We start from the raw sequence: 22,563 nt of genomic DNA on the forward strand, positions 1-22,563 counted from the left end.
CTTAAACATAGTGACATAAGTCAAAATGGTATATTGTATACAAAAACTTGTAGATTCTGTTGACCCCCTTAAATATTAAAGTTGGATCTGCAGTTATTAGCCCCATTTGTAATGTAGCTAATGGAGTCCTGACAAATTGATAGTGCTGCCTTCCAGAGTTTAGTTACCCTTTCTAGAGCTTTTGAGAGTCTATAAATGTAAAAGGAGATTTCACAATGTGGATGCTTTTTGATAAAAAGAAAAATCACAATAGTTTCCTAGAAAATTCTATCAGAAAACCTGTTAGCATTTTCTAATAGCATCTCTAGCATTTGTAGCCACTTCTAGTTTTCTGGTGAAAAACATGCATTTGCTTAAATGCAAGAAAGATTGTAGGAATGGTGTATAATAATATGCAAGCCTCCTCATATTTCTTTTTCTATGGAAGGGTTTTGTTTGTGCTAAACCATGACACACTAAGAACTACTGGCTCTGTTTGAACCCAGAAATTAAGACCCTTTACAGAAAGCGCAAAAATACTGATTAAAACAAGGTTTTTAAGGAGAGAACTATTTGTTGCATGTTTGTCAGGTGTAGGATATTGTCAATGACAACCAAGTGTCCCTTGATGGAACTGGAAGACTAGAGGCCCCACACCCTTCCTGCTGGAACCAGAATGGAGGTGGAGAGTCATGCAGGGATTTCTGTTCTCCAGGCCTGAGGACAGTTGAATTTACAGGAATACATTCACTGGCTGTCCACCCTGCTCTCCCCAAACTTATCCTATGGAGGTAGGGGGACAACAGAGCCATGTGGGATTCCAGATATAATTGCACATATATAACTGGAAGCGCTTCAAAAGGAAGCACTTCCAAATAACTTCTATTTCACCTAGTTTATTTTTGGATTGCTTCAGACATTCTTGGAGTGGTTCATAAGGCATGCATATCCATCCACTTGCCCTTTGACATTCTTCATATGTATTTGAGGCACTTCACATTTACATCTGTCAGAGCCTTAGCCTCTTAAGCAGCTGCCTTTTCTATCAGGAGTTCTAGCCCAAGGGAAATGTCGTATTGCAATATGTGAGTCAGGGATTACTCTAAGTAAATAGAGATCTAACAAGTTCTGTGCCTTTTTGGGACATTCCATCTGGGAACTCCCAAAGTTTTGCATCATGGTAATATATACCACAGTGACTGAAAGTCTCAATTATGGCCCATGGAGTGCTTTGTAATTTCCCCACTCATACAAATAAATACTTTTAACTTTTCATGTGCCGGATATGTAAAGCATAGCCTCTTGATTATTGACTTCACATTCTGAAAAGATGCCCCAGTCTGCACTAATTCTTCTGATTACTTCTTACTATCAGCATCAACTTAATCTTTGTATTTTTTTCCTAATCATACCCTTAATTTTCCAGAAGATACCTTTACAGATGTATTTGTTCCAGTTGTAGGTTAAGGTAGTCTCTCTAAGTCAGTATATCTAAAGCTAAGAAGTCTAAACCTGAAAGGCATTTATTTGGTACTGCAGTTGGCTTCCTAAATACATCTGAGGGACCATGTGATACATTAGTACATGTATTACATATGTGATACAATATTGAACAGAAAATTGTATATATCAAATTACATATGGAAGTTCTCAGCTCTCTGGCCCTCATAAAGCTGAAGTGCTGCTCAATCAATATATATCTGGATGGCCTAAGCAATTATTGTGTTAAGTCAATTTTTTTGGTCATTGAAGCATATTGACTTCTGCTAAAGAGATTTATTTTGCACTCTCATGATCCTTACATTCAACTACACTCTTGTAAACTTTCACTAGAAGAAAAGAATCAGATTCAACTGTAATAATGTGATTTCAAAGTCCCAGAGGCAAAATGAATTGTGAAGTATTAATTAAAAAAATATGCCCACTCCAGAATTCACAGTGCAAATTGCTAAAGTTACTATGATTATGATAAAGTATAACTATAGATTTCACATACTATGGACTATTTACTGATATTAATAACAATATTCTTAATTTATTGTCACACACGCATCACTATTAAAATCACCTTGGTTATTTATGCAAATAATGCAAATTTCTTATTCTCTGTGTCAATGAAATTTTGGTTTTAGTTCATTTACAAAAATATCATTAATGGGATATTGCTTTACCAAAATATCATTCATATCATTTACCAAAATAAAAAAATATCTATAACTAAAATATGAAAAATTTAAAATCTGAAATTATGTCTATAGCAGTAACTATGAAAACTGTTTCTTTTAATACAGTATACTATTTGGTTATGTTTGAAACACAGGCAGGAAAGTATTCTTGTGTGAATTTTATTTCATCTGTTTAAAAGAACAACAAATGAAAAATGACCTGGTTTTGCAACTAATCTGACCTTGTAATTTGGCCTTGTAATACTAAATCCAAACTACAGTCCTTGAGCATTGGGTGAAGAGTAACCCATCACCACTGCAGTATTATGCCCATACAGGACATAGTATCTCTGAGTGTGGAAGGAAAGTATTCTGGGCTGTGGAATTTGCTGTACTTTCTTAGCCCCGCTTCTGCCAATTCTAAATATTCCTTTTTTAGGTGCTACATGATTCTGATAGTAGTGTTAAGTTAAATGGATAGAGGATCCTGGAGCCCTCTCCCTTTCTAGTCCTAATTTTTTTTTTTTTTTTATAGCACCAGCTCTCATAAGCTTATGACAATAAAAATTACATTTTCTAACTAAAAGAGATTTTTCTAACAGGATTTAAACCTCAAGATTGTATGTTAAAAGGGGGGGGGGGAACCTACATTTTTTTGGCAATAGCTGTGGTAAATTACTACCTGAAAATAACAAGGAATTCTACCATCAAACCACAATACAAAATGGATTCTGTGAGGAGCTTCCCCAGTCCTAGTCCAGGCGAGAGAGTTGTGATATGTAGGGGGACAAGTAATGGAGAATCGTACCTCCCTGCACATGGGCCGCTGCCACCATGTTGCAGGCTCCCCGGGGCCATCCTTTTAGTGCCCCCTCTAAATCAGAACCTGAGGCTGGTGCCCCACCACTGCAAGTAGAGAACGATTAGGTGTAACAGAAATGAACTATTTAATAATAACACTGAAATACTTGAATATCTAAACTCTGCAATCCGACTGAATTCAGTGGGACTGTAAAAACAAATGACTACAGAATTTTGCCTTTTATAGAAAATGTGGAAAACCTTTCAATATTTTACATGATATTTAAGCACTATTGGTAAAATTAAACTTATTCTTAACTAGACTTCTAGGTTCTCATGACTACTGCTATTTCTATCTTAAAATATATTTTACTTAAACACAGTTATGAATTATCCTTTCATATAGTGGTATAACAGTGCAGCCACAAGCCCAGCATAGACACAACACATAGATGGAAGCAGCACTTCTGGTAGCTGCTGTGCCATTGGTGTGATTGTGCAGCTGCAGGGACAGCTGCTTTTTTTCTGCTTCCCACAATCAGCGCTCAGGGCAACCGAACAAAATATCCCAACCCAAATTATGTTACTGAATTTCATAAGTGTAATAAGGCTACTTATGAAGGAGAATAATTTTAATACAAATATTTAAAGGTTTTTCATGGATTGAAAACATCTGTCCTCAGGAATTGAGTCTCAACACACTCGAGGTGTCTGTTTTTTTCTCTTACTGCTGCATGCTTAGTCATGTATTATTCTTTCTGTAATTGCCACATTTTCCACAGCTGACCTACTTTTTTCCCTTTTCAGTCTGAGTCCTGAAGCTACAGCACCAGCTTATATCATAAATCTTTTGATGGAGCTAATAATGTAGTGTGAAGCTTCAAGCTAGAGCTAGTTATAAGCTAGCTTCCATTGCTGCAAGAAAATAAGTGGGAGGGGTGAGGGACTGTGGCAGCAACACACAGGCCAAGAAAGAGAACAGACAGCAGAAAAAGATCATGGAAAAGAACAGTATGGCTGCATCTGGACGAGCGCAGCCATGTGTACCAGCAGGGCCAGGGCGCTGTGGGTGGGGAGTGAGGGGCACCAACAGGGCTGGGGCTGTGGCTTGTGTGAGTGGCAATGGCATGGGCAGGGCACTAGCATATCAGGGCTGCTCAGCGCCACAAAGCAGTGGGGACAGACGCAGCTGGACCCACATCCTGATGAGTGAAGGGGGGAGGGGGAGCTCTGATTTTCCATGATAAACCAAAATCAAATACTAAAATGTATAGGTATTTAGAATTTATTTTATTATAGTGATTAAGGCACTGGTAGGTTTCCAGATTGCTTTAAAATTGTAAATATATCAATAAAACATTGTGTTCAATTGATCCATATATATAAATGTGTTTCATTTTAATCATGGATTTAGAGTTTTTTAATCAGAGAATTTGCTATCTTTATCAGAAGATTTGTGATTTTTAAACAGACAGTTTAAAAATCAAACTAATCTACTGAAATGGGTACTTTATTATATATTTACTAAAAAGCAGTACTGTAAATGAAAATAAAATAGGTGTATCTACTTGAGATATTTACTGCGCAGTAGGCCTGTGTGAATAGGGAAGTATTCGATTCGGATTTGGATTCAGCTGATTCAATTTGGATATTCGGATCACTGTCCTGAATCAATTCAGCTGAATCGGCATTAGAAGATTTGGTGCTGATTTGGAGAGATTCAATGATTCTAATTGGCCGGGGAGAGGCAGGAACAGCCGGGCAGCTCCAGCTGTCGCATGGCGCAGGTGCAGCATGGCTCGGCAGGGCACTGCGTACTGTCTAGGAGCTGAGGCCACTGAGGTTGAGCGATGCCAGGCTCCGGATGACAGGTGGAGCTGCCCCAGTTCCCAGACTGCGTGTGGAGCCCTGCTGAGCCATGCTGCACCTGTGCCATGGGGCAGCTGCCACTTGGGTGCCAAGCAGGGGGGGGGCAATCCCCACTGCCCCCCACTGCCCCACACAGTGCAGGGAGGGGCTCTACCATGAGCCCTCAGAGGCCCTGATCTCTGCTGCCAGATCCAGTGAGTGTGGGGCTTTTTTTTTTTGCTTTTTTTTAATGTCATGAGGCAGGGCTGGGCGGGGCAACCATGAGGGCTTCTCCCACAGCTCCTCCAGCTGTGCCTGCCTTTGCCCTGGCAGAGGGAGCCGGTTGCCCAGCTGGCACAGGGGGAGGTGCAATGCAGGCACAGCCCACTCTGGGTGGCAGCAGGGCATAGCTGCTTCTCCCAGCACTGCCGTGCCCGTATCAGCATTAGGAGCGGGGGCTATGCCCTGCCGCTGCTTGCCAGCCGGCACAGGAGAGGTGCAGGATACGGCCATGGCAGCACTGGGAGCAGGGGCTATGCCCTGTGGCCACTCGCTCCCTTCCACTTGGAGCAAACCGCACCCATATCCCACCCCCCACCCTGGCTGGGCAAGCGGCTACAGGACAGAGCCTCCACTCCCAAAACTACCGCAACCACATCCCGCACCCCTCCGCCCCCAACCCCGAGTAATGCACCTCCCTGCCCCGGCTGGGCAGCTTGTCCCAGCCCCAATCCCTCTTTTGCCCTTTCCCTCCCTCCCTCCCTCCCCCAACCCCAACAGACTTACCACCTGGAGGCAGCTGTATCAGCTGCCTGTATAATCTATGGCTGAATCGCCGAAGTGGCCAAATCTTTTCCGAATTGATTCAAATGCTTCATATCAATTCGGAGCTTTTACTTTGTCTACCAGTTCAATTCAGATTCAGAGATTCATTCCCCAAATCAGGCCGAATCTCTGAATCAAATCAGCTACCGAAGCTTCGCACAGCCCTGCTACACAGCTGATTAATTAGCTGTGCAGTAGACATCTCAGCATCTACTGTCCTCTATGATACTTGTGAATACAGGTACTATACAGCTGTGGAGTAAAAAACTTTGCAGCCCCACCTGTGTAGACACTGGAAGGGCTGGCTGAAGCACGAGGGTCCTTCAGTGAGGGGGCTGCCTGCTGCATAGCCTCACATTGAGGCTCTCTCATGTCCTAGCCAGCCCCTCCACTGCATGCTGAGCTGCAGGGAGCAGCCCCTGGCTGGCAGGCTGACCCCTGCTAGCTGGGGCTGCTCCGACCCAGTCACACATGCTGCTTATGAATAAACTGCAGAGCAATAAACTGCAGAGCACTAACCTCACTCAAAATAATTAAATCAGGATTTGAATGCTTTTCTAAAAAGTTATAGTAGAGCTCAACTTCAAATTATGGATGTGATGCAGAAACAACAGAGTGGTTTTTATGGTCTTTGTTATTCAGATTATATCAGTGGTCTGATAGGCCAGTTGAGTGGTTTGGTGGCCACCTGCATGCCACATTCCATGGGCAGGGTCAGTCCTTGGGCCTGCTCCAGTACAGCATCAGGGCATGTGGTCAGTCTACAGGTGTGACCCCACATGCCAGCCCAACCTCACGTGCTGGATCCAACCACAGAGTGACCCCCCGCAAATCATCCTGACCCTGCATGCTGCCCAACCCCATGCATCAGCCAGCCTGACCCTGCACACTGGATCTGGCCACAGAGGAACCCCAGGCACCAGTGTGCAGGACCACATCATTCTGCCCACAGGGATCCCCATGGGTCCAAAACTTTGGTAGCAGCAGAGCAGTGCCAGCATTAATGGCTACCACTCTAAAAGCCATGTCAACTAATACTGCCACTGTTCCCCTGATGCTAATTTTTTTAAACCCATGTTGAGATCTGCAGAACAGCCCCACAGGCACGGTTCATCTCACAGGCACATTCTGCCCTGGGTAAGGTAGAAACCTTATCTGGGGTCCTGGGGGCCTCCCAGGGCTGCAGCAGTGGTGATCCTGGCGCGCACATCCTGGCCGGCAGCTGGAGCATGGCTCTGGCCAGCTAGGCTCTGGTTTCAAGCAGCACACAATGCAGTTGTGTGCGCTGCCTGCTTTTTAGAAAACTTTTTTTTTAAAGATACCAGGATTTCCCAGTATGTAATTTTGGCTCTGCACTGCAAATATGCAGTGTGGAGAACCTTTTCACATGCGCTGCATGTGTTTTATGTTGTCTCAAAAGCCTTTGGGGCACTGCAAAGTGCATGCATGCACTCATCTGAACATGCTGTGTGGGACTATATAACCCATTAACATTGATTAACTAGAGGGGAGATTACGGTGTATCACTGGAGATGCAGCTAACTGGGACCAAACGCCATGTAAGAGAAGAGGGCATAAAACACTCAAACTAGAATTGCCAGGAGTCATTAAAATATGGTTTTCAACTACATTTTTTTCTTTTAAGCCAAAAGTATTTGGGTTTTGGTTGAATTTCTCCAGAGAGTTGGGGGGGGGGGGGGGGGGGTTGTGTTGTGGTTTTTTTGTTTTTTTTTGTCTTGCCAAAAATCAATATTTTCTGAAAAAACCCTTCCTTTCCTATTTTCTGGCCTGCATGTGTTCTTTTAGTATTGTGAAGAAAGTTTTAAAGGGCCACAGTTCTAGCAGAGTACACCTCATCAGCTGTTCCATTTCACTAATACTGATTGGGTTTCACTATCAAGGTGCCTTTGCTGACTGGACCTATGGCAATGTCTCACAGTAAGAGAGAAGGACTGTCAATAGGTTGCAGGCCACTTCAGGTTTTATGGGTTAAAATCAACATCTTCAAATCAATCTATATGCAAATCAGCATGCAAGCCAGTGTAGGGCACAGGGTAAGACCTTCTCACAAAAGAGTAATATGCTCAAAAAAAGAAACACCATCTAGCACATTGCAATGATCTAATCTCAAGGTGACAAAACCACTTGAACACTATTAATTTATTTAATAAAAATGTGATAAGCGCATATAGCAAAAATAAAAAAATTAAAATTTCTATTTAAATAAACAATATTCTATTAAAAGAATAAAATGTTTGTAGATATGCATGATGTGGCATATATCCTTGCCCTATATATGTTTTAAATGTGTTCTATAAGTGAATTATATTTGATCAGTTCAACTTTAATTTAGTACAAAAGTTTTAGAAATTGACAATATATCCATGCAGTTGATAAATAAAGGGCCTACTTGAAAATTCCAAATTGACTGGGAGATAAAGTGACTTGAATAAATATATTAACACGTGCTACGACATGTGATTCTATGTAAGCAGACGAAGTGCTTTGCTTACCTATTAGTGATAAATGTTCAATTAATAAGATGGTTACCATAGAATTTCTACATGAAATTGTCATTATTTATTCTGCATGCATTATATTAGGTTCTTCCATGCTGTCTTACCCTCATCCCTTCAAATCGTGACAAGGCTCTTAGAGGTCTCAAAGCTCTTAGTGTCCTAAGGGATTTAATCGCACCAAGTTCTGAGTAGCCCAAGGCATTAGCTGTTAAGCTAACCAAAGAGACCTACACAAAAACAGAAAAGCAGTAATGCTCATTAATCTTGTATATACTTCTGTACATACAGTTAAAGTAGTAGAGGCCACGAACTTCTAAAGATGAATCAATGTTCAATCTCTTTCTCCAGGAATCCCTCTGTAATGCAGGAATGGTCTTTTAAGTTAGTCAAAGTACAACAAAAGTGTGTTATAGGCTGCCTGTTGATGAAATTATGTTGGCACAAGAGTATATAAATTGCTATATTTGTTCATAAATATCAGTCAATATGTAGTGTTATTTTCAGAAAAAATGAAGCCTCACACACACACAGACACCTCCAAAAATTAAGCTGAATTTGAACAGTCAGTTTCCATATCTTCAAAACTTGACTACACAAATGTAACAACTAGTCCAACTACTACATCATTAAATTCCTTTTGGGTTCTTTTAACCAGATTGATTTCTTAATCAGTTCTGCTTTGCACAAATTTGACTTGGCCTGTAGGTATAGAAGTTAATAAACTAGAACAGTTATCAATAAACAATAGAATTATTCTCATCAGTATCTCACAGGAATCCAATTATTCAAAAATATTTTGGACAAAAGTAGCCACAAAAAAGAGAGATACTGTACCATCCCTGTAACTGATCATTGTTCAATGCTTCCTTCCTCCCACTCACCCAGCATGACGAACAAGCTTGCTCTTATTTCTATCATTCCAAATGGAAAGGTATCCCCTTCTTTCTGCTTGGACAGCTACACTGTGTGCCTCCACTCTGATAAATCATTTCAGGGATTAAATTCTTACCAAAGGATACATCAGTAAGGCTGTGGTGAAAGCCATGAGTTTGAGTTTCCCCAAAATATCTAACGATTAGAATGGAAGGTTTGTTGATAAAATAGGGCTTATTTTACAATACAGAGAATAGAGAGAATTCATAAGGCCAAATCTTTGACTTCTATAAATTGACAAAATTATACATTTACACTGGCTAATTTACCAACTGTTCACAGAAAAATTAATTTTGCAAACAAGCAACTATGTAAACTCAGAAGATTAGGAACAAGTGTTTATCCATGAATCCACATTTTTATAACTTTGGGAGGAATAATCTTACTTGCTAAGTGAGAAATAAGGCAATAATTTTGGTGCCTGTAAAATTCTGTGACATAGATGGCAAATTGTTCTGGAGAGAACCTAATAAAGGCAAAGTGAGTACTGAAGTTTTTGGGATGCCTAATCTAGTAAAGCAGTATGCAATAGCAGGGGGGACCTGATGCTTTTGGTGTCTGAGAGGGAAAGGTGCTCTCTGCAAGCCAAAGCCTGCTTTCAGGTTGATGCATGCAGCGCTCAAGATCAGAATTCGCTCTGAAACTCCTGATTACTCACTCTAGTGACCAGTAGTAGAGTTGTGTAGTAATTCTTATCTGTTGCTAACCCTGCTACATCCATTAGGACTGCAGAAGCCTGCTAACAGGACTTCAAATAATTTTGGACTTTATCTAAATACTTTTTTCAGAAGTATGAATACGAGCATCCAAATTTGGATGTTTACAGGATTTGGTTCCCAATTAATTATTGGTTAGTTCATGAAAATGGTTTTTGTCCTAATTTGGCTTAAGTTTTATGAAAAACTGTCTTTTGTAATGTTTGACATACTATCACAGGCTTCCAGAACAGAATAACAAATTCACGAAGACTATGCATTTAAGGCACAGACTAAGGGAAGGGCTCATGGAGCCACTTTTGCACCTTCTCTATTCTCAGGCAGCTTCAGATTACACCAGGTTGCCTTTGGTTGTGTGGCCCATGGAGCTAGTAGAGGAAACAGGAATTCAGGGGCAGGGCAAGGGGTGCAGAGCCTGCCACTAAAATCCAGGGCAGGGAGCCTCACTGGAGTTGTGTGTTGGCATCCAGTACATTAAGCCCCGCCACAGCCACTTCTCATGCGTCTGCCAATGCCTGCCTCACCATGTCCAGATCTGGCCTGTAAGGAGCACCATAGTCTGGATGCAACCTGGGCAAGCAGGGTGTGTTTTACATCCCTGAAGTAGACCACTGCCAGCAGCAACTGAAAATTTCCATAGCTGCCTGTAGTATGAGGATTCATAAGACAAGTGATTCCTGACCTTTCCAGACCTGCTCCTGGCACATAGGACCTTGTGAAAGACACACAAAGGCCAACTGTTGGGTGATCTGTGCAATATCTATGCCAAGGAAATCTGCCTCAGCACTCTGAAAGCCTTTTATAAATCTATATCCTACTACACCAAATTGCTGTGCTGAGTGCTGTAGTGGGATTGAGAATACCACCCCACATTTTACTTTTAGGTTAAACTGAGTTAGAAATATAATATCACAGCAATTGTGACTAGAAATTAAGATAAAGTAAAAAAAAATCATGTTAAAGTATTCAAAGTCTATATACAATACAAATCAAGATGAGGAATGGAGTCCCTTATACACTGCATAAAAATAATAAGTGAAGACTAACTAAGAAAGAAATGTATCATTAAAGTATTGTAAAATAACTACAGAATATTATCAGTGTGCAAAACTTCTGTGTAGTTTTCATTAATTTTTGCCCTTAAAATTAAATTTACTACCCACATTGTACTAAATGTGTTAAAACAGAGTTCCTCATCAGAATGAATCAGGAGTTTAATTTTAAAATCAATTACATAATTTGACCAACACATGAGATTCTGTTGATTTATTCCAAGTGACTGACTTGTAAAACAGCATATAAAAGTAAATACATACATCGACAATCAAGAAATCCAGCCAACACCAGGCATTAGTGAAATATGTTTGAAAACCATAGGCCACCCATTTCAGAAGCATTTCCAGAATGAAGATGTAAGTGAAGACCTTGTCAGCATATTCTAGCATGGTCTTGATAGTCTTGCGCTGTTCAATATATATGTCCTCGAAAGCCTGTAAATGAAATATTGTCAAGTGGCATCCTACTTCACAGTTTGCAGCACAGATTACAGGAACTAAAAAAAAATTAAAGTTTTAGGTGGGGGGGTGGTTATTTGTATATACATAACAAACCATGGGTGTTTTCCCCTTACTTTCTCTTCAGGACATCATTTATTTTATGTACCACATTCCCTGCTTTCATCCCACTGACATCCCCTCATCTTGGCCAAATGAACAATAATTTATGAGGTGGCTCCAATATAGCCTCTTTCTATTCCTTTTTCCCCTCTCTAATACATGGTAATGTCTTGTTGATATTAGCATCTGAATTGTCCAGGTAAAATTACATACAACAATTGTAGGTGCTAGCTGTGAATTCCTAATAACTGTTCCAGAGATAGAGAACAATTTTATAAGAGCATAACTAGAAAAAAACAATGTATATAAAATATCTGGCAAAGAGCACAAGTTAATAACTTATTCAAAAGACCCTTTCCACCTTGGTCAAGGAGACTGTGCCACAGCCCTGCTAACAACACATGACTGTAACTAGTACAATAATACGAAGTACTAAGTACTGTTCTACTTATGCAATGAACCTGGTTTAACATGAACCTGGAAATAAAAATCTGAAATATTTGGCTTTATAATTTATACCTCCATGCGAGTCACTATGAGCATGGTTAAGCATTAGGGATGTGCAAAACAGTACCGTTTTGCTTCAACTTCTGTTTTGACGTTTCGACAGAACAGTGTTTTGTTTTGAGTTTAGTGTCATTTTGAAAGCACTGTTCTGTTTCATTTTGTTGAAACAGTTTTGATGTTTTGATGCTGTTTTGACATTTTGCCCAGGTTAAAATGGGGAAGCATTTAACTGGAGGATGAACAGCCTCCCTTGATCGCAGGCAGATTGGGGCCTGCACCCTGGGGAGGAGTCCAGCAGAGCCCTGCAGCCATCCCAGGGGTGCAGGTGGGAGTCTGCCACTGCCACCTGCGACTAGTGCTGGGAGCTGAGCCGGTGAAGGGAGGCAGAGCTCAGCCCTGGCGCTGTGCTCTGCTCCCCACCCCCGGCTCAGTTCCACAAGGCTGCAAGCAGCTGGGAACCAAGCCCGGGCGGTGGGTGAAGCGCAAACCCCAGCATGCACCCCAACTCCCTCCATCGGGCTGCAAGACACTGGGAACCCTCTGCCTGCCTCCACCAGGCTGGGTTCCACAGGGCTTAGAGCCTCTGGGAGCTGAGCCCAGTGGAGGGAGGTGGAGCACAGCCTTGGGGATGAGCCCCTCCTCCCTCCACTGGGCTGCAAGCGCCTGGGAACCCAGCCTGGTGGAGATGGGCAGAGCGCAGCCCCTGGGTGGAGCGCAGCCCATAGGCTGTGCCCCGCCTCCCTCCACTTGGCTGCAAGACACTGGGAACCCTCAGTCTACCTCCACTGGGCTTTGTTCCCAGGTGTTTGCAGCCCAGCGGAGGGAGGCGCGGTGCAGCCCTGGGGATATACTCTGCCTCCCTCCCCAGCAGCTCACAGCCTTGTGGAACTCAGCCCGGTGGTGGGAGGTGGAGCACAGCCCTGGCTCTGCCTGCCTCCTGCCACCGGGCTGAGCTCCATGGGACTGGTGGAGCTGACCAGAGCTCAGCCCAGTGGAGGTAGGCTGGCAGAGCCGGCACTGTGCTCTAATCAGCTCCGCCAGCCCCAGGGAGCGCAGCCCAGTGGTGGGAGGCAGGGATAGCCAGGGCTGTGCTCCCCACTGGCCTGAGCCACATAGGGCTGCGCAGAGCCAGTCAGAGTGCAAACCTGGCTCTCCTCTGCCTCCCGCCACCTGGCTGCTGCTTTAAAACTCCAAATGTTTCAAAACTTTTGAAATGTTTCGACACGCCTCATTTCATTTTGAGGCTGTTTCCAAGCCCTCTGTTTCACTTTGATTTCGCTGTTTTGAGCTCAAAACAAGTCAAAACAGCGTCAAAATGAAACAGCTGTCAAAATTTCGCACAGTCCTATTAAGCATTAGAACAGGCTACCCAGGTTGTGGAATTGCCATCCTTGGAAGATTTTAAGAGCAGGTTAGACAGATTGGGATAATTAAGTCAGGGATTATTATCCTTCTTGGAACAGGAAGTAGGAATAGGTAACCTCCTGTGGCCCCTTCTGACCCTGCTATTCTATGATTCTATGGTATTTCACTCAAATGGTAATACATAACTAAGTAGTAATACTCTAGAATCATAAGGAAACTAACAAATCACGTTCTATTTCTGAATAAGGAGAATAAATAAATAAGTCATTAATATGTAAAGAAAATGTGAAGGCATTTTCATGCTAGACAGAGATCTCTGTAACTAAATACTTAAATGATCTTTAAATGATTATGCATATTATACTTATAGCCTTCAAGAAGTTCAATAGTTAATGTCAAATGTTTGAGACACCTTTTATAATGAAACTAGGGCATTTCTGAATTTGGCACTAGTACAATTCTTATATATTAAGGATATTTATATGATTAAGTACAGTTATAAATACTTGCTGCTTTAATAAACCAATTCTTTCACATCACAATTACCAGAGCACCACTGCTGAGAAGAATCATGAAGACAATGAAAGTCTCAAACCAGTTGTGTTCAACTATTCTGTAGCAGGTTTTCCTAAGGTTCCACCAGAGTTTTCCTTTCCCATCTTCGACGCTGACTTGACAGCACTTGAACCTCCTTACGCAGCCTGATAAATGAGATGATAAATTTTTATGAATCAAAATAAGGTAAATACGTACTCTGAATCATTACTTAGTCATCAGTCATTTGAGGCCCCCTCTACACATTACCTTGAGACCAGCTACATGTGCAAAGTAGCGATCATGCCATAAAAAGCTCCAACCAGCTATAAAGTTAGACCTCAAAACTCTGTATTAACTTTATAGCTGGCTGCTATGAAGTTTTAATTTGCACATGTAGCAGGATCTTCCCCTGCAGCTAGGGTCACATGTAGCAGGGTCTTCCCCTGAAGCTGGGGTCCCTGTCAGCTGACAAGGTTCTCAACTGCAGGGGTGCACCATGCCCAGCTGGGGCTGGGAGATCCACAGTTGGGGGGACTCTCAGCCCCAGCAAATGCCAGGACACATCTGAGGGAGATGCTTGCCCAGGGGTGCATGAAACCTCCAAGGGCAGAAGGTCATGGCTGCTGCAATCCCCAGCCCTGGGCATTTCATGCACTTGGGTTCCCCGTGCACTGGCAATAAGGCACAACGGGATCTACTGCACAATCCCAGAATCATGTCTCCTGTCATACGTGGTTGGCATAGCAGGAGGTGTGATTGTGTGGATCACACATTATATGCCATCACACCTTTACCTGCACATGTAGAGGGCCCTTGATTAACCCTAGTTATGCTAATGATGCCTATAAATATGTATCTCCTTCAATTCTTCAGCTCTTCAGCCTCATTTTTAGCAGGAAAATTAATATTCATAGAACATACTCCATGAAATCTGCTAGGTACAGAGGACTCTCCAGAAGAGTACATCTGCTGTAACTCCTCTAAAGGGATACTAATACCAAAAGAAGGTGAGAACACAATCATTAACTCCTTTCTTGAGATTCATAGCCCTGTTGGCAGCACCTTGTGGGACTGTCTATGTAAGTAAAACATGTAACAGTAAACAACAATATTTTGCTTCACTAACCTTCTGTAAAACAGGCCTCTGGTTCAAGAGAATCTTCAGGTTCTACTTCTGGTTGTTCTCCTTCTGGAGGAAGTCCAATATCAACTGTGCTCCCTTCAGATGAGCTGGATGCATTTAGCTTCTGTAAATTTAACCCCACATAAATGGATTGTTTTTACCAGTACATTTATTTTGAATATATATTAATCATTGTAATGTAGATTAAAGTACATATATTTCCATGCTCTTAAATTAAAATAATTCCTTATGTAAACAAGTAATGCCAAATTACTTTACTACAGGCGAGGTCACAAGATTAGAAACTACATCATGTAGACTTTTCCCCCAGTGAAAATATTCTAATAGCTTCATACAGGAAACCACAAAAATAATTTTGCTATTACACCAAGCCACGTATGAGAATTATGAAATGAAATTTTGATAAGTTTAAAAGTAGGTGCCTTCATACATTGCATTATCGAGTTATTCCAATAAGTTATTCCAGTACTCCAATACTGTGGACAGCACATGGAGACAAAACATCATTTTCCAACATTATGACCAAACCAACAGAAAGCTGCAAAGAAGTATTTTCATGTCTAATGTTAATAGCATTCTATCAAATCTGCTAATGTAAAAAAGTTTATATTTAAACTTTTTATTCTCATTGACATGAAAATACAAGTTACAAGTTATATATATATTTTTAAATTTCTTTAGTTTCAGAAAGGAAGAGCAGCATATTAATTTTAGAGCAATAGCTATTATTTTGCATTCTCATTTGCCAATGCACTCATGTCATTTATTGTACATTTTGGAACTACTTGTTACTTGATACAGTACACATATATGTCCAGAATATACAAAGCTAAGCAGACATATTCCTAATTTTAGGGGAGCTGGGATGAAATAAGATATGTTTTATTGTATCAATGAAAAAAAGAGTGATATCATCCAAATTTTCCATTTGGTTCCTTTACACTGAGGTATTTATGATGAACAATGGACAAGTACGAGTACTATAATAAATAAAAGTAGTTTGATCACAGCATTCTATGACTTATTACAATGTTATTACCATGGAGAGTATAACATCAGTAAAATGGCTGCATTGATAAATGGCTAATTATATAAGGGGAATGATGTAAGCAGATTGAAAATACATATTAATGTAGGGTTAGAGACATGGATGCTCCATAGCAAGATCAAAGAAACCTCGCTCACTATGTTGAAGGTTAAGTTAGAGGCATTATTCCTTTTATCTTCATTAATGACCTTATGAAGCTTTAAGTTATTTAGTTCTGATAAAGTAGGAGATTTAGGTATAAAAAAATTGATTTAATTGTCTGTTAGTCTAAATTAGTGTACATGGAAAATGATCATTAGATTTTAATAGATTTAAAACCTGAATGCAAAATGCACTATGGTCTTCAGTCTCTGCCTTAAGGAAATTATATATCATATTTACTCAGATATAAGACAAGATTTTTCTCCCTAATCAGCATGGAGGAAAAAGCTCCTCATCCTACATTTGAATACAAGGAAATCTCATTAAACTCACTGTTTATCCTTAAATTGCTGCCAAAAGCAGCACGTGCGTAGTAAGGGAAACCAGCTATGAAGCTGATTAAATGCAGCCAAGACTCAGCATGACTATAAAACACATGCTGGGCAAACATGCTGATGGGAACCTTTTTTCCTTTTGGTCCTTAAAAAAGACAGGCAGGTGTTCCCTGCACAGGGAACTGTCACCAGGCCTATAGGTACTGCAATACGAGGGCCATCCCTGACACCCTTCCCTCGGTACTCATAGGAATGATAGTTAAGCACTGGAACACATACCCAGAGAGGTTGTGGAATCTCCATCCTTGGAGGCTTTTAAGACTGAGCTAGACAAAGCCTTGGCTGGAATGATATAGTTGGGGATGGTCCTGCTTTGAGCAGGGGTTGGACTAGATGACCTCTGGAGGTCCCTTCCTACCCTAATTTTCTATTATTCTATACCTGGAAAATTATAACAAATTTATAGATTTTCCATATATAGAATCAAATTATTGGGAGTCATCTTATATTTGAGTAAATATGGTAATGGTTATATCTTGACATTGTCATAATTTTTTTTACTTTCTGGCATCACACCAGTCTCAGGGACACAAATTGGAAGGATGCCATACCAATCTGAAAAATTATCCAGGCTCTGGTACGCATACAATTTCAATGATATTTGGGTTGCCAGCTTCTTAGCACTTCATGCTCCTTAGAAATTCCTAGCCTACATGTGTAAGATTATATTCTGGTTTCATGACTTTCATATTGAGTCAGAGAAAACTCCACCCACAGACATGAGGTCAGAAATGGCCCAATGTATCCTGTTAGGAATATAAATATTATACTTTGCTACAGATAAATATTGTGGAATGCAAATTATTATAGTAATAGAACTCAGTAATTACAGAAATGCAATTCATTACCTAACATTGTACAGGCAACATGACAGAAGACACATTTTTGGCAGAGCAGTTTAGCTATCATGGAATACTGCCTCTAAAATGGTATAACTGATAAGGAAAGAGTCAAATTCTATGGGCCTTAGGTGGACCACAACATTTGGCCAAATAATATCAATCATCTTTTTCAGGAAAAGCCATAAATACCAAGGTACCTTACAACTAAGCATATTTATGCCTGAGCATTAAAATGACCTGCTAATAATACAATAAATCACTTTAAGAATAGGAAATTACTTCTTCTTTATATATTATAGAATTATAGTAAGATTTTGCTTGCATCATTCCAACCTGGTACTAGCAGAGCAAATAAAAATATGAACTACTCAAAAAAACAATAAACTAGAATTTGAAAAGCCTACTGTTCTTGTACAAGGGAAGAAAAGAGCTTTAGTAATGTAGTCATTTTACAATGTGTTAGTCGAGCAATAAATAATTAAAAGAAAAGTAATAGGCTTCTATTACTGACATTACATTGATAGATAATTCAAGACAAAAGATTAGAGATATCCAATACAAGGTGAGAACAAAATGGTCAGTCCAATATACTCTATAGTATGACAGCCAGTTATGAAGAACATTAGCAATCAGTCTTTCCTAATAGGATTCAGCATCTGAAACTTACAGATGGTAAATTGGGTCTTACAAGTTTCTTTCCAGTGAAAATCTGGTAAGCTACTTGTAAAATGTTGCAATAATAATCACATGAGTTAAGCTGGGCAGATTTACAGGCTTTGTACCAAAATCCTGGGTAATCAATACCAGTTGATATTTGGAAAAAAGGGGGAAAGAAAAGTTAAAAGTGTCATGTCCCACTGAGGACTTGGTTACTCTTCCTGTGCTGAAGTAACAGAAAATGCATTCCCTTAGCATGCTCCTCCTGCTTGTCTCAGATGAACTCAAACAGAATGATTACACCAACAATTATATTAAGTAGTATTAACAAAACTACGTGTACATTGAAAAGTTGCTTAAGATGTAATATCCTCAGTAATTAAGACCTAAGATCAAAGATATAAAATCAACTTCTGTAATAACCATCCTGCTTTAGCTGCTGATACAATGGATAAGAATCTTACACTACTCTTTCTAAATCCAGCACAAAAAGCATCCTTGAATAGGACAAGCCATGGACACTTACTATTGTGTGTTTTCAAATGTAGAAATATTTTTCTAATATACCAGTTACTGTAATTACCATAATACAAGCCAGCTGGGAAGCTAGACACCCCTCTGTACTTCAAACCATGCTCTTTTGGGGATATGGTGAACACTGATTTGTATTCTAGGCATACCTCAAGGCACCCACAAACATCTTCTTCTGCACACCAGGAGCAGGTTTTAGACCATATTATATAATGCACATAAGTGATGCCATCCTGAAGCAAAGCAGTTTTTAATCCAAACAGATTAATTATCAAAGACAAATTACCTTTGCTATGTTAGCAAGCCCTTTCTGATCTTTACCTGATTAGTAGGATTTGTTGTATGACCTGAAGAAGGGTACTTTCTGCACAAAAGCTTGTCAAACTTTTCTCCCAGCTAGACAGTTGTTCCAATAAACTCCCCCCTACCCAACAGCCCTTGCCTTTATCAGTTAATGAGTTTCTAGTTTTCAAAAGTATTCAAATACTCAGGTTATAAAAAATGTATCAGTCATCCTTACAGTCAAAGGTCATGAGCCAAGCTGCTGGACTGTAAACTTCACAAATAGAATTTTTTCTGCATAGTATGCTAAGGAAATAATTATGACTAAAAGGTGCTACTTGGATTTATGATGCACATAGTCTACCTCCAACTTTTCATATAATACTTAAGTAAATAATACTTAAAAGGTGCAAAATTATTTAGAGAGATTTTAAAGCATTATTATCCTGATCATCATAAATATGTATCTTATCAATATTACATTTACCAAAAGCACTTCAAAGTCATGCTTCAGACAGCAATATAATATAACCAGGGAAATGGTTCTCAGTTTAGCTCCTTAAAGAGATGCTAAAAGTTTAAAGCAGCCTGTGCACCAGAAAAAACCTCATTAAAAGCAGTGACAACATTTATCCCAGGAAATTTTACACATGGTATACCCTTGACACTTTACACACATCTTATACAGATAGGTATAATTTTGCATACTTATATACAGGCTCCTTTAAATTTTTAGTGTTTGCTTATTTAGTTTTTAAAATGCTAATCTGTGAGTGCTAAATAGCTCTTAGTTTAACATTTTTTAATAAAAGCTTGACATTTCATGATCAGCCAGAATGCCACTAGACAGCTGGTCAACTCCTGGTGAAAGGGACAGAGGAAACAAAAAGCAGAACTGGAGGAAGCAGAAAGATGGTACAGACTGACACTGGATTTTTTAAAGTTTTGTGTTGCCAATAATTGTAGCAAAAATATTAAAACTAACAGAACCTTATTATCAGGAATATCTTATTTTTATTTCTTTTTATGTAAGAGTATAGATACCAATGTGGAAATGAGATGATTTGTAATAAAAACGGACATGGTATATCCAAAATTATATATAAAAAATTTAATACAGCTATATTGCACACAAAGGTGAAATGGTCAAGCATTATTGCAATTTCAGCTGAAAACAACATTTAGATGTCACTCAATTTATAGCCCTTACAGATCAGGGCATAACAATTTTGTTAATTCAAGGAAATGGAACCTTATAATTAAAGGCAAAATAGTAAGCACTGGCTATAGTTGGACAGAAACTGCAAAAAGGAATTTATGAGAATTCTTGAATTAAAAGCTACTGCTATGCTTTGCTGCTATTCACATCTGATTTGTTAACATCTTGGTATGGGCAGTGTATTTTTAAGAATGTTCAATAAAAGCAAAAACATAAGAAATATCAGTGCAAGTATTTGAAAAGGCACCCATACTGGAAGTGTTCTTAGAGCTATGTATTAAAATATTCCATATTTGCACAAGCGTTTGTGCTCAAAAGCTTGCAGAGAATAATTTTTGCAACTATTTAGTTGGTTTAATAAAAGATATCACATCTACCCAAAGAACCTTGTTTGTCCATATTTGCACAAACACTCATCTAAGTTCATGCTGGGTGCATCTACATACTCATTAATGCACTTTTGCTATTGCACATTAAGTTTAGTACCTCTAATGTGAGGTACTACCTAAATGCACATTAGGCTGCCCTAATGCTCAGAAGCAGAAGTGGACACTTTTTTAGTGACACTTAATGTGCAGTAGCCTCATTTTAATGCACATTAGCTTATTAGCACAGTTTTTGCCGTGATGCTTTAATGTGCAGTAATATAGGCTACTGCATATTAAAGCGCATGTGTAGACTTGCACAAAAGAATTCCTGTTAATACAGATTAGCTAATCTAAATAGAAGCAGAAATAATACCCTGTGAATTAGTTGGCAGGTCAGTTTGTAGGAATGACAATGCACCAATTTCCGTGACCAGTTCATTTTTCACTGGTTGAATTTTTCACAAATATTTAATAAAACAATTCTGAATATTGAATACTTACAAATCACCAACTCCTATCAGGAAAGTTATTGACTGCACAAAATCCCACCAGCTATAATGCAAACCTATATGCTGATAGGGCTGCCTGGGGCATGAGGGTCAAACAGCGGCATTACTAGGCAAGGCGATAGGGGCAACTTCCCTGGGCACTGACTTGGAGGAAGGGGAGATAGACATGCAAGGAGAAGAAAAGTGGCTGCTGCATGCAGCCACATGGTCATAATCTCAGCAGCCACTAGCATTTGACACTTCCATTTTGCCCCAGGTACCCAGCTTGTTCCTACATGCTGCTGTCAAATGTCCAGACTTTACTCATCTGATTTACATTGTGTTTTGTAATGTTTCCAACTGAATGCAACAATCATACTTCATTATGATGCTGTAAATAGCACAGTAATGTTGAGTAAGTGAAATGGAAGATAGAAGAGGAGTGTGGTACACTGGGTACAAAATCAATACTAAGATCCTTATCTATCTTTTCTTTTCTTTTTCAAAGTAAAAGAATAAATTAATCTTCCTCACCTCAGGCAGGTTTACCATTTTTAGATTTGGAGTGGGGGGCAGTCAGTTTTCATGTATAACTTAAAGAGATCAAATATTATCAAAATAGGCCAGATTTTGCTCTCAGCTTTCTCTTTGCACCCCCAAAATATATATACATAGGTATAGTTAAGAAGAGAATTGATCTCTGAAGGTTTTATTTTCAGAATATGTTTTCTGTAAGCTGTTTTACCAAATGCTCATGTCATGTTTTGATTGTGTAAATTAAATGAATCTCATGCTTTATGATACTTCAGTTATTGCAGTAATAATAAAATTGCTAATATGAATTTAAAGAAAATCACTTCACAAGCTATACAATAAAAACTAAACATTTAAACACAATTGAAAAACAATTTGAATTGGCAAAATATCTTCATTAAAAACCAAAATGTTAGTAATTCTAAAATATCTATCAATTTTTCATTACCAGTATATTATACTCATTGAGTGCTTAAGATAAGTTCTTTTTATGTTAATGAGAAACAATACCTTACATAATCCCTCTTATCTCTTAGTTTCTTCAAAACTAGAATCCTGAAAACTATTGTCAAAGCTAGAAAACTTACACAGCATGCACTTAAATGCATCAGAGTATCACTAAAAATTACATATATAAGTCAGCAGCTGAATCATAAAAATGTTGGGCTTGCCAATCTTGCCTGACCATGCTGTGATGTGAGTCACATGACTCAGCAAAGAGCAGCTGTGAATGTTTCTACTGTATTGCAATGAATGGGGCAGGAACATAGCTGAGTAACATGCAGGCCAGTCAATATCCATTGGAAAAGTGATAATATACATGTATAACTTGCTTAGGTAACCTGTGTAAAATTGGTGACACGTTGCTCTGTCTGGTTAAAAAGCACCAGAGCTGCATTCTTGACTGATCCAGCTTGATTTTACTCCTGTGAGAAGTAAGAATGGTAGGAAGTGAAGTTCAAGACACAGTACTTCTGCTTTTATGCTCTGGAAATTCTTATACAATTATGTTTACTGATTAGATACTTAAGTTCATTCACAATAATATGTTAATATATAAGAGCATAAGGTAATAAACATTTTTAGACTTCTAAATACTAATT

The 22,563-nt window shown here is 39.4% G+C and overlaps 1 protein-coding gene across 1 annotated transcript in view; it reads right to left on the minus strand.

Moving 5' to 3' along the window:
• SCN2A (sodium voltage-gated channel alpha subunit 2) overlaps positions 1-22,563 on the minus strand; it is a 104,681-nt gene that overhangs the window by 13,733 nt on the left and 68,385 nt on the right. Inside the window, exons 18-21 of the mRNA XM_006029477.1 lie at positions 14,938-15,058; positions 13,821-13,975; positions 11,103-11,276; positions 8,242-8,364 (exon numbers count right to left, since the gene is read on the minus strand). Of these exons, the coding sequence (XP_006029539.1) occupies positions 8,242-8,364; positions 11,103-11,276; positions 13,821-13,975; positions 14,938-15,058 (573 nt within the window). The remainder of the gene's footprint in view (positions 1-8,241; positions 8,365-11,102; positions 11,277-13,820; positions 13,976-14,937; positions 15,059-22,563) is intronic.

This window comes from Alligator sinensis, unplaced genomic scaffold (assembly GCF_000455745.1).
Source record: "Alligator sinensis unplaced genomic scaffold, ASM45574v1 scaffold738_1, whole genome shotgun sequence".
NCBI lineage: Eukaryota > Metazoa > Chordata > Crocodylia > Alligatoridae > Alligator > Alligator sinensis.